The 14,098-nt window shown below is 40.1% G+C and overlaps 1 protein-coding gene across 1 annotated transcript in view; it reads left to right on the top strand.

The window, feature by feature from the left end:
* The window catches only part of rabgap1l (RAB GTPase activating protein 1-like), a 118,572-nt gene that overhangs the window by 5,813 nt on the left and 98,661 nt on the right, over positions 1-14,098 (top strand). The window contains exons 5-10 of the mRNA XM_019875197.1: positions 873-1,108; positions 2,513-2,540; positions 2,686-2,862; positions 4,992-5,058; positions 5,285-5,387; positions 8,871-9,037. Of these exons, the coding sequence (XP_019730756.1) occupies positions 873-1,108; positions 2,513-2,540; positions 2,686-2,862; positions 4,992-5,058; positions 5,285-5,387; positions 8,871-9,037 (778 nt within the window). The remainder of the gene's footprint in view (positions 1-872; positions 1,109-2,512; positions 2,541-2,685; positions 2,863-4,991; positions 5,059-5,284; positions 5,388-8,870; positions 9,038-14,098) is intronic.

The raw sequence follows: 14,098 nt of genomic DNA, 5'->3' as shown, positions 1-14,098 counted from the left end.
CATCAAAACAACAAATCTAAAATATAATTTGCGATTAATTTGCTAATTGATTATGTAGCGCCCTCAGGATGCGGCATGAGTGACGACACGAAGTCCACGATGAAAATACAGGGTTTTATTCCTTGCAACCCATGAGAACTGGCCCCATGAACATGACACATACAAACAAGTGGCATTACGGACCAGAGGGCTCCGTGAGGTAAGAAAAGATGCAAAATTGTGGATCAGAGTTTTCCAAAATAAAAGCAGATGTTTTTTTGTTGAGTCATCACAGAGATAATCAGTCAAATTTCGGGGAGGACTAGAGAAATCAGAGAATATTAACTGTTGAGAAATTGACATTTTGAGCATTTGGGCAATTTGAAATGGAAAAAAGCATCAAAACAACAAATCTAAAATATAATTTGCGATTAATTTGCTAATTGATTATGTAGCGCCCTCAGGATGAGTGACGACACGAAGTCCACGATGAAAATACAGGGTTTTATTCCTTGCAACCCGTGAGAACTGGCCCCATGAACATGAAACATACAAACAAGTGGCATTACGTACCAAATAAAAGACAAAACCATGAAGGTTTTTATGATTTAACATAAAATGCACACAAACTAGCTAAACTTAGCCGAAATCCTGCCCGTCGTCGTCTTGCCTCGTACGGTAGGTTCTCGGCACTCTTGTCTTCTTACAAAATGGCAACGCAGAGCTTACAAAACGTGTCTTTTAATGATGATGAAACTGCTTAATGGGAAATAATGGCAGTAACAGATTAGTTGTCGATTAATCTGTTAATTGTTGCACCTCTAAACCTTACTTTGATCATTTCACTCCCGTAAGTCTTCTTTGAAAATGAGCCTCTTCATAACTTTCTGCAGGGTTGTGGACCAGGCTTCGGGTACAGAGATTTGTTCCTTCCCCATATACAAGGTCCTGTTTTGTGCTCGTGGACGGGACGGCTCTGTGGAAAGTGACTGCTTTTGCTTCACTGAGAGTTATCGGAGCTCCGAAGACTTCCAAATTCACGTCTTCTCCTGCCACATCAAGGAGGCGGTAAGATGGACTTACAGGCGCACTGCAGCCAAGCACTGTTTTTCCTCACTTCACGAAACGTGTACGCTGAGGTTCACATTGAGCAAAAGCTGCATTTATTTGGGTGACAAACCCACTTAATCCAAGATACTATAGCTGGTCATCTCCAACTTCTTGAGAATGCTTTTCCTCCGCTTTCCGTCTCAACTGCTCGAACATCCTGTGCCGTTCTGTCATCTTTTTTTCACCTTGACATTTTTACCATTTGGGCTCAACTGTTGTCTGCTCTTTCTTCATGAATCCACAAGTGTTTTGTTTAAATAGAAAATGGCTCAGAGTTCCCATCAGAGTACGATCCCATTTGTGAATTAAACTCACATTTGTCAGTCGAAATGAGTGCAGGCTGACTAAACTGACACCAGACATTTCGGGTCAGAGCCGTAATCAAAAATATGTCTGTCGTCAGAGGTATCATCACCCTGTCCAGCACCATTCAGGAATTTTGGCACCACATACAGTAAAAATGAAGACATACTAAGGTTCAGCGATTATGGAAAATAATCCAATTGGAATTAGTGTTTTTTCCCCCCCAAAATTGCGATTGCCATGATGTATGCAATATTTTTTTTTTCGCAGTCCTTTTCAATGATTTTGCCCGATCCCCATCACCCTGCATGTACCCTGCGGACCAGAGGGCTCCGTGAGGTAAGAAAAGATGCAAAAATGTGGATCATAGTTTTCCAAAATAAAAGCAGATGTTTTTTTTGTTGAGTCATCACAGAGATAATCTGTAAAATTTCACCAGTCTTGCAAGTATAAGCATTTACCATGACAACATAATTCTATTGCATGCACAAAATAAATGTTTCAGAAAAAGAACTGTACACAGTACAAAATGCAATATAAAATACAAAATATAAATATGAGCATATATGCAGCTGCATATATGATGGATAAAGTGGCTGTGCTAATTACAATCTATGGATGGGGGGAGTCCAGGTTTTCGTGTTTTATTTGAGATTCTGTTTACAAAGAGAAAAATTGCATTTCAAGCGGTTCTCCAGACTTTTTGGGTATTTTTAAAACAATTTTCAAGATATTTGTTTAGATTTGATTCCAGCACAAGTAAGTTTACTCAGAAACTGCATGTTTAGTATTTTGTATTTTGTATGTTTGGATTATTTAACATTTGATGGATGGGACGAAAAATGACCTCCAATTCTCGAATGACTATATATATGCTTGAACTTTTTGGTTCAATGAATATTTAACAATATGCATGGGTTTGGAAATAACCGAGGAAACCAGAGCACCCAAAATCAGAATTTTAAAATCACAGAAATTTTAGGCAGTAGCAGTCATGCAATTCAATTTTACATCGTGCTCCGGATGGATGGATGGATGGATGGATGGCCATGTGAAAAGAGTGGGGCGAAACATATTGGTAATTTTTCCAGTTGTAGCGCTTAAATAAGTAAACATGCAGATGATGCAAGCATGCAAAATAATCCCATGTTGAATAATGGTCATTGTAATCAGATTTGTATTTATTAATTTTTTTCTGTAACTTTACCATCATGGATTACAGTTCATTTTTGGGGGTAGACCGAATACTTAATGCTGGCACGTTTTCTGTTACTCCCGAAGACTAACTGCAAGATACGATACTTTGACATGTGGTTGTCGGATTATGTTGAATAATCCAGTCTCTCTTCCTTTTCACAGTCCAGTCCCCAAGGACAGAGACAAATTGTATTTCAAGCTGCGACAGAATGTTCAGAAGAAAGTCCTGATTACAGTACAGCAAATTAGCAACAAAGATCTTGGCATTGAGAGGTGAGAGCCAGTCTTATGATCCAATGTGGCAGTTTATTTTACCAGTAGGTGTGACAATTTTCGCCATTTTCAGAGAATAACACACATCTGTCTATTTAATGTCCCTCAAAATGGCTCTTCAAAAGCTGTTTTGTATGTTCTCATGAATATTACCCTCCTTTGATTTGCTGGTTGTTACCTTCTTTGTTCGCACCTTCAACTGCAGACGTAGTGTGGCGCAAACTGAACGCTGCATTCGGCTCAGCCAGTTGCTAACTTGCTTCTTTTAGTCCAGAGTCTTCATAGGTGTGGAAGTATTAACAAAATAGACGAGATGTTGTCTTGGTTCCATTCTTGAGCAGCACACAGGTGACAGTGACCCATAAACATACAAACTCATGGGTCCATTTCCCTTTTATGGCTTTTTGTCCCTTGGGCACTTGCACACACCTCTTAAATGTGTGTGCAAATCCACCAAATGTGCAATGAAATTTTACAGTTCTCAGAAGTATGGGAATCTTGAAATGTCTCCCTTTATGCATGTGTCGCACAAAACAAAAGCGGAAAACGCTTGCCTCATTCTGTTGCCCGTGCACGGACGACACTGTTACTGCCGTGTACAGAAGCTGTTACTCAGTGTATTCTAGTCTGCTTTGTCTTTTGTAATTATACACATGTGCAAGGTATATAACAAATTCACAGGTGAGCCTTTGCGCTGTATAGTAAACAAAGACGCTGAATCCCAAATTTTTTTGCGCTTCGAAAGAATGAAAGCACACTTTTTTTTCACAAGCCCTAGGCATAAATAAACGTCTATACCAGGGGTCATCAACCGTTAGAGAGCAGAGAGCTACTTCTTGGCTACTGATTAGTGGAAAAAGGCAACCAGTTTGACCCACGCTTCTGAAACAAGTTTGTGTAAATTAACTGTCAGCGTGTTATTATGAACAATAAATGTGGAAAAATGATCATGTTAATGATTTCTCTCAACAATTAAGAGAAATTACAGGTTGACAATCCCTGACCTTGTTTTAAATGTTCGGACTGACAACTGGACTGAGATAAATTGGTCAGGTGTCGGGGAAGAGCCACTAGTGAACATACTGTGAGAATAATGGGAGGTAATGGTTTTGTTTTATCTCTCTCTGATTGTCAGTGATTAAGAGCTACTGTACGCTTATCTTAACAAAACCCAAAACTCAAAATGGGTTTTTCGTGACCGCAGCCCGGCAACCTCTCATGGGAGAATCCGTCATAATTTCCCTTTGCTTGGGATGGTTGAGTTTGAACAACAAAAAAAAAAGGGGATAACTTCAGTCTTTTTAAAGATAATCATCAAAAATAATTCCACGACAAAATACTGTTGTGTGTGCTTGAACCAATTTCCGCAACATCCCACAGCCCTCGTTTATTGCACTCATGCACTGAGCCTGCATGCCTTCACCAAAGAACTAGGTCAACCTTCCCAGTCACTTACCTCCAATTTCCCTCACCAGAAGACACCTGCCCTTTTTTTCCCTCAGCCAGTGGGCAATTCTGTTTGCCTTTTTTTTTTCTTGCCTCATGCCACAGTATCATCAGTGTCTCCCTTGCCATTGACTAAAAACATCTGAACGGTTATCTGTGGACATTACTTGATAACAGTGAATCCAGCTTGAAAGTCATTGATCAATACACTTGAATCGTGCTTTCTATTCGAAACTGTATCTTGCTAAATTTTTTTTTGGGGGTGGGGGGGTTGAGATATTCCCATGCTAACCACTGGATGGCACTCTAAGCTTGAAGAACAGTACTGTACTCTTTGGAAATTGCAGCTCATCGGGATGAAATGCTGTTTGAGATTGAATGCGTTACTGCAATTTTTGCTGAGGGACAAGAGATTTGCTGTACCGCATGTATTCGTTAAAAAACAAAACAAAACAACAACAACAACAAAAAAACAACATGCTAAGTCTGTGGCACTTCCCTTGCTTGAACTGATATTCTGTGAAGGCTTAGCAATGTTGAAATAGTTACAGTACAATTCATTCCTTCTTGATTTATATCGTGCTTTCACGAGTGTTGCAGTTGATTAAAAATGCATAATAAAAGAATGATCGCAAATGTTTCTCATCATTTAAACGTGCAAAGCTCCTGTGTCTGTTTTCTAGGTGTTTTGGAATGCTCCTGAGTCCAGGCCAGAAGGTTTGCAATAGCGACATGCATCTGCTAGACATGGTAAGTACGGGACAATCACGCACTGTTTCTGTGAATTACCCGATGATTTGTCAACTATTGCATGATTCCATCTTTCTGTGGAATACTGCATACGATATTAGCCTTTGCCTGCATCCGAACTTTATTTGTTATACTTCGTATTTGACAGCGCAAAGCATTGTAGTCAATTTGATAAACATACAGTTGATATTAAACAAACATATTTCATCATCAATTACCTGCCCAGGAGTCGATGGGGAAGACATCTGATGGAAAGGCCTATGTGATCACAGGAATATGGAATCCCAATATTGCAGCTTTCCAGCCCCTCAATGAAGACGCGCCTAAAGGTGTGACACTGTTTTTTCCCCCCTCTTTGAAAACCAAAATTACATGATACATAAGACTGAATTTGATTTTCTTTTAGGAAATGAAATATTTTTGTCACCAATTAAAACATTTTCACGCTCAAAGTTGTATAAATTGTGATTCAAACTTTAATTACTCATAGAGGACCAAGAGTCTTCCATGGCTGCTTGCCTTGTCTGCTGTAAAGAGAATTGTATGCACAGAACACATATCACTGTTTTATTTGGAAAAGATTTGAAGGTCTCTAACAGTTCTTGGGTTATGGGTATCGACCAAAAATGTTAACCATTTGTTCATTGTTAAGATGAAGGTATGCCTTGCTGAACTTATTTGAAGTTGATGTTGCATTTCCAAATATAATATTCAGGCACAGCCATTTTAGGGAAAAAATGTCATTGCAATTAGATCATAATAATAATAATTAAATTGGTCACTGGTTGCGTACCATAGAAGTGGCATGAGGAAGTACACAATGCTTGCATTTGTCCCGGAATGTAGTATTTGTTCTTTGATGTACAGCTTAGTATAGTCTTTTGTCATGCAAGCCTTGCGACCCGTAGTGTGTCAAAGCTTGGCAGCACCTTTTCCTACGCAGGCATGAACACATCATCAAGTAGCTGAAGTATTCACTCATGTGAGAAACTGAATCAAACTCAGTAGTTACAGATTAAGAAAAAAAAAATCTAATTAATTTCATAATGTGATGAAACAGGCCTTGTTTTAAAATTCTATTCGCAAACCTCTGCAATCCTAATTACGGTTTGGGGGAATATAATTTTTAACTGAAATGGGCTGTACAGGTATTTCATTGAGATCTCAATGTGAAAAAAATGTGTAATCATATTATTAGAAGGTGTTTGGCTTTCTTTAACATGTTGAGAAAACTAACATTATGTGACACTAATTTTAGCCAACATGAGCCTAAAAGGTCAAAGGTGTAGAAATTGTCATTGTTCCGTACTCCTACTAAATTTCACCAAATAATCACATTTACAAAAGCCCAAATGACCTGCTTACCTCCAAATAAAGGACAACTCTTCCCCTATTGTCGAAGGCCTATTACAGTACATGTTTGGCAGGAAGGACACAGACAGACTAGCTATTGACAGGCAATGCAGTTTATGAACCAACTTTATTTGCATGGCTGGTGTGTAGAGACAGCCCAGACAGGCACAGGGGAGAACATGAAAACACAGGAAGTCCCCAGACCTCAGCCAGACAACAAAATCAGATCCAAAACCTTCTTGCTATGAGATTAGTCACTGTACTGCTGTGCTACGATAAATCGTTTGAATTTAGCCTAAAACTTATCAAAGTTTTCACATTGGATTTTATAATGACTGGCTTTTCTAGTTAATGGGAAAATATTTACACAGTATGATCTGGTGGTTGGCACAGCGTGGCTGCCAGGCTGAAAGCTTGCTTCACTGAATCCATCAGAGTTAGCAAATTAAAAACGGTGGCAACTTGCTGACTGGAAGGCTCAGAGAGTTTGAAATACAGGGAAATGGCAGATTAGTCTAAACCGGGGGTCGGCAACACGCGGCTGGCTCCAGAGCCGCATGCGGCTCTTTAGCGACATCTAGTGGCTCCCCGGAGCTTTATAAAAAATGTTTGAAAATGGAAAAAGATTTTGATAGTTGGCTAATATAGCTCAAATAGATATAGATACATGTTGCAGCTCCGAAAAAGTAGAGCTGTGGTGTTGGTTTTTTAAAACGTACACTTTAGTTATGCTTTTGACAGTCTCGACAAACACAGACACGTCTGCGTCCGACTCCGTGCCTTCTCTCTTCTCGTTGACTCGAGAGGCGTTCAAAGACAGCCTCAGAAAAACGGAAATTAATGATCACTTCACTGACACTTAGGGTGGTCCACATTTTCATGGCAAAAAAAAAAGTTGGTCCACATTTTCATGGCAAAAAAAAAAGTTGGTCCACATTTTCATGGCAAAAAAAAAAGTTGGTCCACATTTTCATGGCAAAAAAAAAAGTTGGTCCACATTTTCATGGCAAAAAAAAAAGTTGGTCCACATTTTCATGGCAAAAAAAAAAGTTGGTCCACATTTTCATGGCAAAAAAAAAAGTTGGTCCACATTTTCATGGCAAAAAAAAAAGTTGGTCCACATTTTCATGGCAAAAAAAAAAGTTGGTCCACATTTTCATGGCAAAAAAAAAAGTTGGTCCACATTTTCATGGCAAAAAAAAAAGTTTGTCGGATTCGTCGGGCCGGGTCGGAATTCTTGTCGATACTATGGTACCAGGTTCTGTGCAAAATTTCATTCCGATCTGATGATATTTTCCTGTCCCGCAAAGCGGCCAAAGTTTCCACCATAACAACTGGTCTCAATAGGGTGAACATGTGTATTTTAACCGTGTATTTTGCCATGCGTGACACTGGCTGGGCTGAATGTTGCCCGAACGATCACCTCCTGACTAACTAAACCTTCCATCGCTGCTCTCAGCAGCCGGAGACAAACTCAAACGCACGCCTAACACACAACGGTCACCTACTGGCGAGCTAATATCTTTCAATTGAAGTCGAGAATCGCCGGAATTCTTACTGGACGCTGAGCTGAGGACGCTTTTCGACATCGAACATCACCACGGCTCGTCGGCGCGCTCGTCACCTACGGGTGGTGAACGACTTTGCGGAGAGGGGCGTCGCCCTCATCAGCGCGTTCTGCGGCGCCATCACGCGCGACGAGGAACAGCGACAGCACCTTCTGCAGGTCGTGGAGCGACACCGGGCGTTGCACCCGTGCGTGAAGTAGGCATGGGATGGCACGCACGGCGGATTTCGTTTTTTTTTTGCGGTCTAACAGTGTCACTAGTGTTGATGGACATTATAGACAGATGGACAGATAGACAGATGGACCAGTTAACATGGACCAACAATCTCACCAGTGTTGAAGGATAACCACGGTTGCCATTTTTGCAATACATGCGTTCCTGTCTTCCGTCTTTGAATTATTGCAAGTGCGAACTGAGCAAAACAAAATCCTTACTGTACGGGAGAAACCGTACTACCATTCAGCCCCGTAACATTCTTTCCATAGGGGAAACTTTGGTCGCTCTGCGGGACGGGATAAAATTATCCGATCGGAATAAAATTTTGCACACATCCTTGTGTCATAGTATCGACAAGATTTCCGACCCGGCCCGACGAATCCGACAAACTTTTCCAAAATGGACCACCCTACTGTATACTGTATAACCTAATGTAACCACATGGAGAGACAAACACACATACACACTCCTTTGAGAACACCGGAGGCTGGACACAACAAGAACACATACAAGCATAAACGTCCTCATCATGTGATCTGAAAATTTTGGATCAAAGACAGATTTGATCCGTTTTCCTTCATACTGCAGCGTGAGCCTTTTAATGTCTCTGAAATAGTTTCCTGTTGGTGTCATGTAATATCTAGCAACTCTTTCCCCTACTATTGTCTGGCACAGATAAGCAAGTGTACATGACGGTGGCTGTGGACCTGGTCGTAACCGAGGTGGTGGAGCCAGTTCGCTTCCTGTTGGAAACTTTGGTCAGGGTTTATCCGTCCAATGAACGTTTCTGGTACTTCAGCCGTAAGACCTTCAGCGAGACTTTCTACCTCAAACTTGGACAGGTATGTTCACACATCATACTTTTGCTCAGTTCACAGTCCGATATAGAGTAGAATTAAATAAGCACATCCACCGATCTAAATAAGCAAATCTACCTGTTGTTATTTTCACTCAAATGAGAACGGGGAGCATGTTTTCGAGCAGAGTTGAGTTCCGACTAATAAGACAATTTTAATTGATAAAGTAGTTTAAAAATTCATGTTATTATTCAAGCAGTTTGCGATTGACTGGCAATCAATTCAGGGTGTCACCTGCCTACTGCCTGGAGACAGCTTAGATAGGCTCTAGCAAGCCCGCCACCCTCAAGAGGATAAGCCATTTGGATAATTAATGTGGAGGAGGCCACAATTTTTCATCAGTCTACTCGGGGGGCACATAGGTCCACACACTTCCTAACCAGATGTATGACAAATACATTTTTTAATGCATGCATAAAAATAACCACTTTCCTAACCCATCAATAAAGGATTGAAAGAAAACACCAAAGTAACCACATACTGAAGTGTTTTTTTTCCCAGTGCAAATGTCTCTTGAATAAAAATTGCCATTCAAGAACAGCACAAAGCCGCTTAACAAGAAACCACTATTAAGTGCAAGAATTCATTTTGTCTTCTTCTTCTTATTATTTTTTTATCCCCAAAATCAACTCACTCAATATGTTAATATTATTGCGGTACGATGTTTGACCCGCATACCATTACAAAGCCGCAAAAAAATATTCACTACTCATAATGTAGGGCAGTCTAAGGCTATGTACACACGACAGGGCGTGATGCCTAATTTTATATACCAGCACTACTGGACGCATTTCTCATTTGATACAGGTTTTGTTAAATACCACTTCAAAATCAAATGACAAAAGGTAAACAGTTATAGGGTGCTGTATATGCTTTTATAGATTAACTGAAAATATATTGTAGGACGTTGTTATCGTGATATAAAATGGACGATACGTATTGTGAAAGATTTTTTTTCTCTATCGCCCAGGTCTGTGTGTGCAGAAGGACATGCCCTCATAATATTTTGCCTGCTTATAGACTTACATCTATTTTTGTTTAATTTGGTAATTATATTAAGGTCATGTATTATAAACCAGCTGCTATGAGTTTTGCTAAAAATGTCAAATTAAAGGTCTCCTTCCTCGTCATAATGTGTTCTAGTCGTGTGGATTTCCTCACAACTCAAAAGGTGATCAGAGAAAAGAGATGGCCAGCCAGCTTCTTGTTCTTTGCTATAGAGAGGGAAAAAAAAGAGAAAAAAAACACAATCCAGAGCTACTCTAGTAAGCCATCCGGGAGTTGGCAAAGCAGTGGATTGTGGGGAAGCTTTCCATTGTAGCAGGCTAATAAGTGGCTCTTTCTCATTATTGGTGTGTTGGTAATTAATGGCGGCAGTCTGACTTGTACGCCTGATTGCCTACGGAGTTATCTCCTCAGTAAATGGAAGACTGGTGCACTGGTTAAGAGCCAATTAAAAGATAATATTATATCTGTGTATACAGCTGCTATGAGTTTTGCTAAAAATGTCAAATTAAAGGTCTCCTTCCTCGTCATAATGTGTTCTAGTCGTGTGGATTTCCTCACAACTCAAAAGGTGATCAGAGAAAAGAGATGGCCAGCCAGCTTCTTGTTCTTTGCTATAGAGAGGGAAAAAAAAGAGAAAAAAAACACAATCCAGAGCTACTCTAGTAAGCCATCCGGGAGTTGGCAAAGCAGTGGATTGTGGGGAAGCTTTCCATTGTAGCAGGCTAATAAGTGGCTCTTTCTCATTATTGGTGTGTTGGTAATTAATGGCGGCAGTCTGACTTGTACGCCTGATTGCCTACGGAGTTATCTCCTCAGTAAATGGAAGACTGGTGCACTGGTTAAGAGCCAATTAAAAGATAATATTATATCTGTGTATATATATATATGTGTGTGTGTGCGGGGGGGGGGGTGTTGTACACCTACATGTAAATGTGTAATGGTATTGTCCTATTTCCTCTTAAAAAGAGTAATATCTTTTTAAGATGGACTGATTAATATAATATGCTGGACAAGCGTTACATTTGTGTAGCGCAGTGTAGCTTTAGTGAGTGAATATGGATTTTCGATGGTTTACCGTCATACCATTTGAGAACATGAAAAATTGTTTGAACTTTGAAACAAAAATGGTCAAAAAATACACGTGACTGATGTCACAATAAGTATGTTCATTTCAACATTCACTGATGCCGCATCTTGGTAATGTTTGATAAATTTGACATTTTATCTTCAAACGTTTGTCAGGGCACCTCACAGGCTTTCTATTTCATGAGGGGCTTTTTGTTAGTTTGCATATACAGTGGGATTGACGTGATTGATCAATTATTCATTCATTTATAATTGATTAGGCAACACGGTGGGTTATGTGGTCAAGGTGATCATGAGGAATATACTTGTTTGCCTGCGCGTGTGTGTGCATTTTCCCAGGGTAGTACGGCTTCATACATGTCAGGAGCTGGGATAGACTCCAGTTTACTCGTGACACCATACAGAACAAGTGGTAGAAAATTGATTGATGAATGACTATTTGACCAAACTAGAATTTTTTTTTTTTAATTTAACGTTGTATAAATTCTGAATATGTTATCTTTAATTGTTTAATTGTGTCCATAGAATACAGATTTACAAGTCAGATCTTTAGACCATTATTTTATTCCTTGCAAAGTAACAGGACAGCAGCGGTCTCAAATTTATTAGGTTAGTTCTAGTGTGTAATCTTAAACTTATTGATTTTAGCCATCCATTCATCCATTTTCTAATCCGCTTAACCTCACGAGGGTCGTGGGCGTGCTGCAGCCTATTGCCGCCATCACCGGGCAGTAGGCGGGGGACACCCTGAACTGGTTGCCAACCAATCGTAGGGCACACAGAGACAAACCATTTACACTCATAATCACACATGGAGGACATGCAAACTCCACATAGGAAGGCCAGGGCAGGAATTGAACCCACAACCTCTGCACTGTGAGGCGGACGTGCTAACCAGTCGACCGCCCTTATTGGGCTTATAACAAAGTATCTGATTTTGTTTTTTGTTTGTCTCTGAAGTTCTCCAAAAACTAGCTATATGTTCTATTCTTTCTATTTTTTTCTCATCAGTGACTTGAAAAAGGCATTAGATGTTCCACTGGGTGGGTGGATCAATACTGCATCAAAGCTCATTGATCCACTGTACCAGCGGCAGGCGGTAGGCTAAAGCGCTACAGTTTGTGAATAGACTAGAAAGAAACATCACCCAAGGGCTTGGATATTTTTTTCTGTGGTGCTTTCCTTATATGGCTTTGATCTCGGACATTATTTGATTTATTGTTTTGGACAGAGAATGGGCTGTAGTGTATGCTGCAATTTTAATTCAAAAAATGGTTTTGACTATTGACCTGATCTTGTATTATTTCCACTTTAATTTGCACATTCGGCCAAAGGTGGCAACTTTGTTCCCCGTTAGATGTTGAACTGTGCTTGAGCTTAAAGTGGTGCAGAGTATTGGAACCGCAAGGTCAATTTAGTTATTGTTGTATGTTGAAGACATTTGGGTTCCAGATCAAAAGATGAAGATGAAGCAAAAGTTGAAATGGCCGTAATTTGCATCTTTTGTCTCACATCCATATGTGTTAAACAACGCAGGGCAGCGCACCTTTTGTTTGAAGCCACCCACTTTCCAAAGTGAGCAAAATCATTGGAACAGATGCTATTAAATTCACGTGATTAACATTTGGTGGCATAAACCTTACTTCCAAGACGACCATCAAGCCGGCAAGCCAAACCACTGCATTCTTCAGTTGAAATTACTTGGCCTTTATTCTTTCAGTTCTCGTTTGTTTCCGAGGGTTTCGTCCTTCACTCTTCTCTTCAAGAGGCGAAATGTATGATCTATTGGGTTAATGTCCGGTGATTGATTTGGTCGGTCTAAAGACCTTACACTTCGCCCTTTGCTGTGTTGGCAGTGTGTTTTGGGTCATTGTCTTGTTGCATGATGAAGCTTCTTCCAATTAGTTTGGGTTCGGTTTTCTGTAACATGCCAGCAAAATGCTTTTGTAGACTTGATCATTCATTTTGCTGCTACCATCATGAGTTACATCACAATGAAGATGATTGAACCCGTTCCAGAAGCAGCCATGCAAGCCCAAGCCATGACTTTACCCCCACCATGCTCTACAGATCCGTTTGTGTGATTTGGATCAAAAGCAGATCCTTTCTTTCTCCACACTTTGGCTGGTTTATCACTTTGGTAGAGGTTTGTCTTGGTGTCATCAGTCGATAAAACTTTGTTCCAAAACTTTAGTAGCTCATCTCTGTACTTTGTAAAATCCAATCTGGCCTTCCAGTTCTTTTTTTTTTGTTTGTTTGTTTTTTTGCTGATGGGTGGTTTGTGTCTTGTGGAATGGCCTGTATATTTCTTCTCGAAGTATTCCTCAAACAGCGGATTGTGATACTTTCACTTCTGCCCCGCGGAGGTTGGCAGTGATTTCACTGACTGTTGTCTTTGAGTGTTACTTCACATCTGACAACGCTTCTGTCATCCGGTGAATTACTTGGCGAACCTGTTCAATGTCTGTTGCGCAATATACCAGTAGTTTTTGTTCTTTTTCAGGGCATTCCAAATTGTTGTTTTGGCGATGCCTAATGTTTGCAGTAGCTCTGATTGATTTTCACTCATCTCTCAGATTTTATTCCATAGACATCTCTCTGGTCTCCATGTTTGCTTAACAGCAAATGCGGTTTTCACAGGTGAAACCCAAAGCCGAAAAGCAAACAATATCTCATGTTTAAACAGTCAATCCAAACGGCAGCACCTGAGGAACGAGAAACACCCATCAGTCACTAGTTCCAATTCTGCTCACTTTAAAAATGGGTGGGTTCCAACAAAAAGTGATCTGACCTGAGTTGTTTAGCACGTCAAGCTGTAAATACCATGAAATAACATCTGCAATTCTGATACTTTTTTTTTGTCTGATATCCATCTTTTGATCTGGAACCCAAATGTCTTCAGTGCACCACAACAACAAAGGAATTGACCTTGCCTGAATCAGATGAATGGCA

The sequence above is a fragment of the Hippocampus comes genome, unplaced genomic scaffold (genome assembly GCF_001891065.2).
Source record: "Hippocampus comes isolate QL1 unplaced genomic scaffold, H_comes_QL1_v1.1 scaffold132, whole genome shotgun sequence".
Classification (NCBI taxonomy): domain Eukaryota; kingdom Metazoa; phylum Chordata; class Actinopteri; order Syngnathiformes; family Syngnathidae; genus Hippocampus; species Hippocampus comes.
This window is presented reverse-complemented; position numbering and strand designations above follow the sequence as displayed.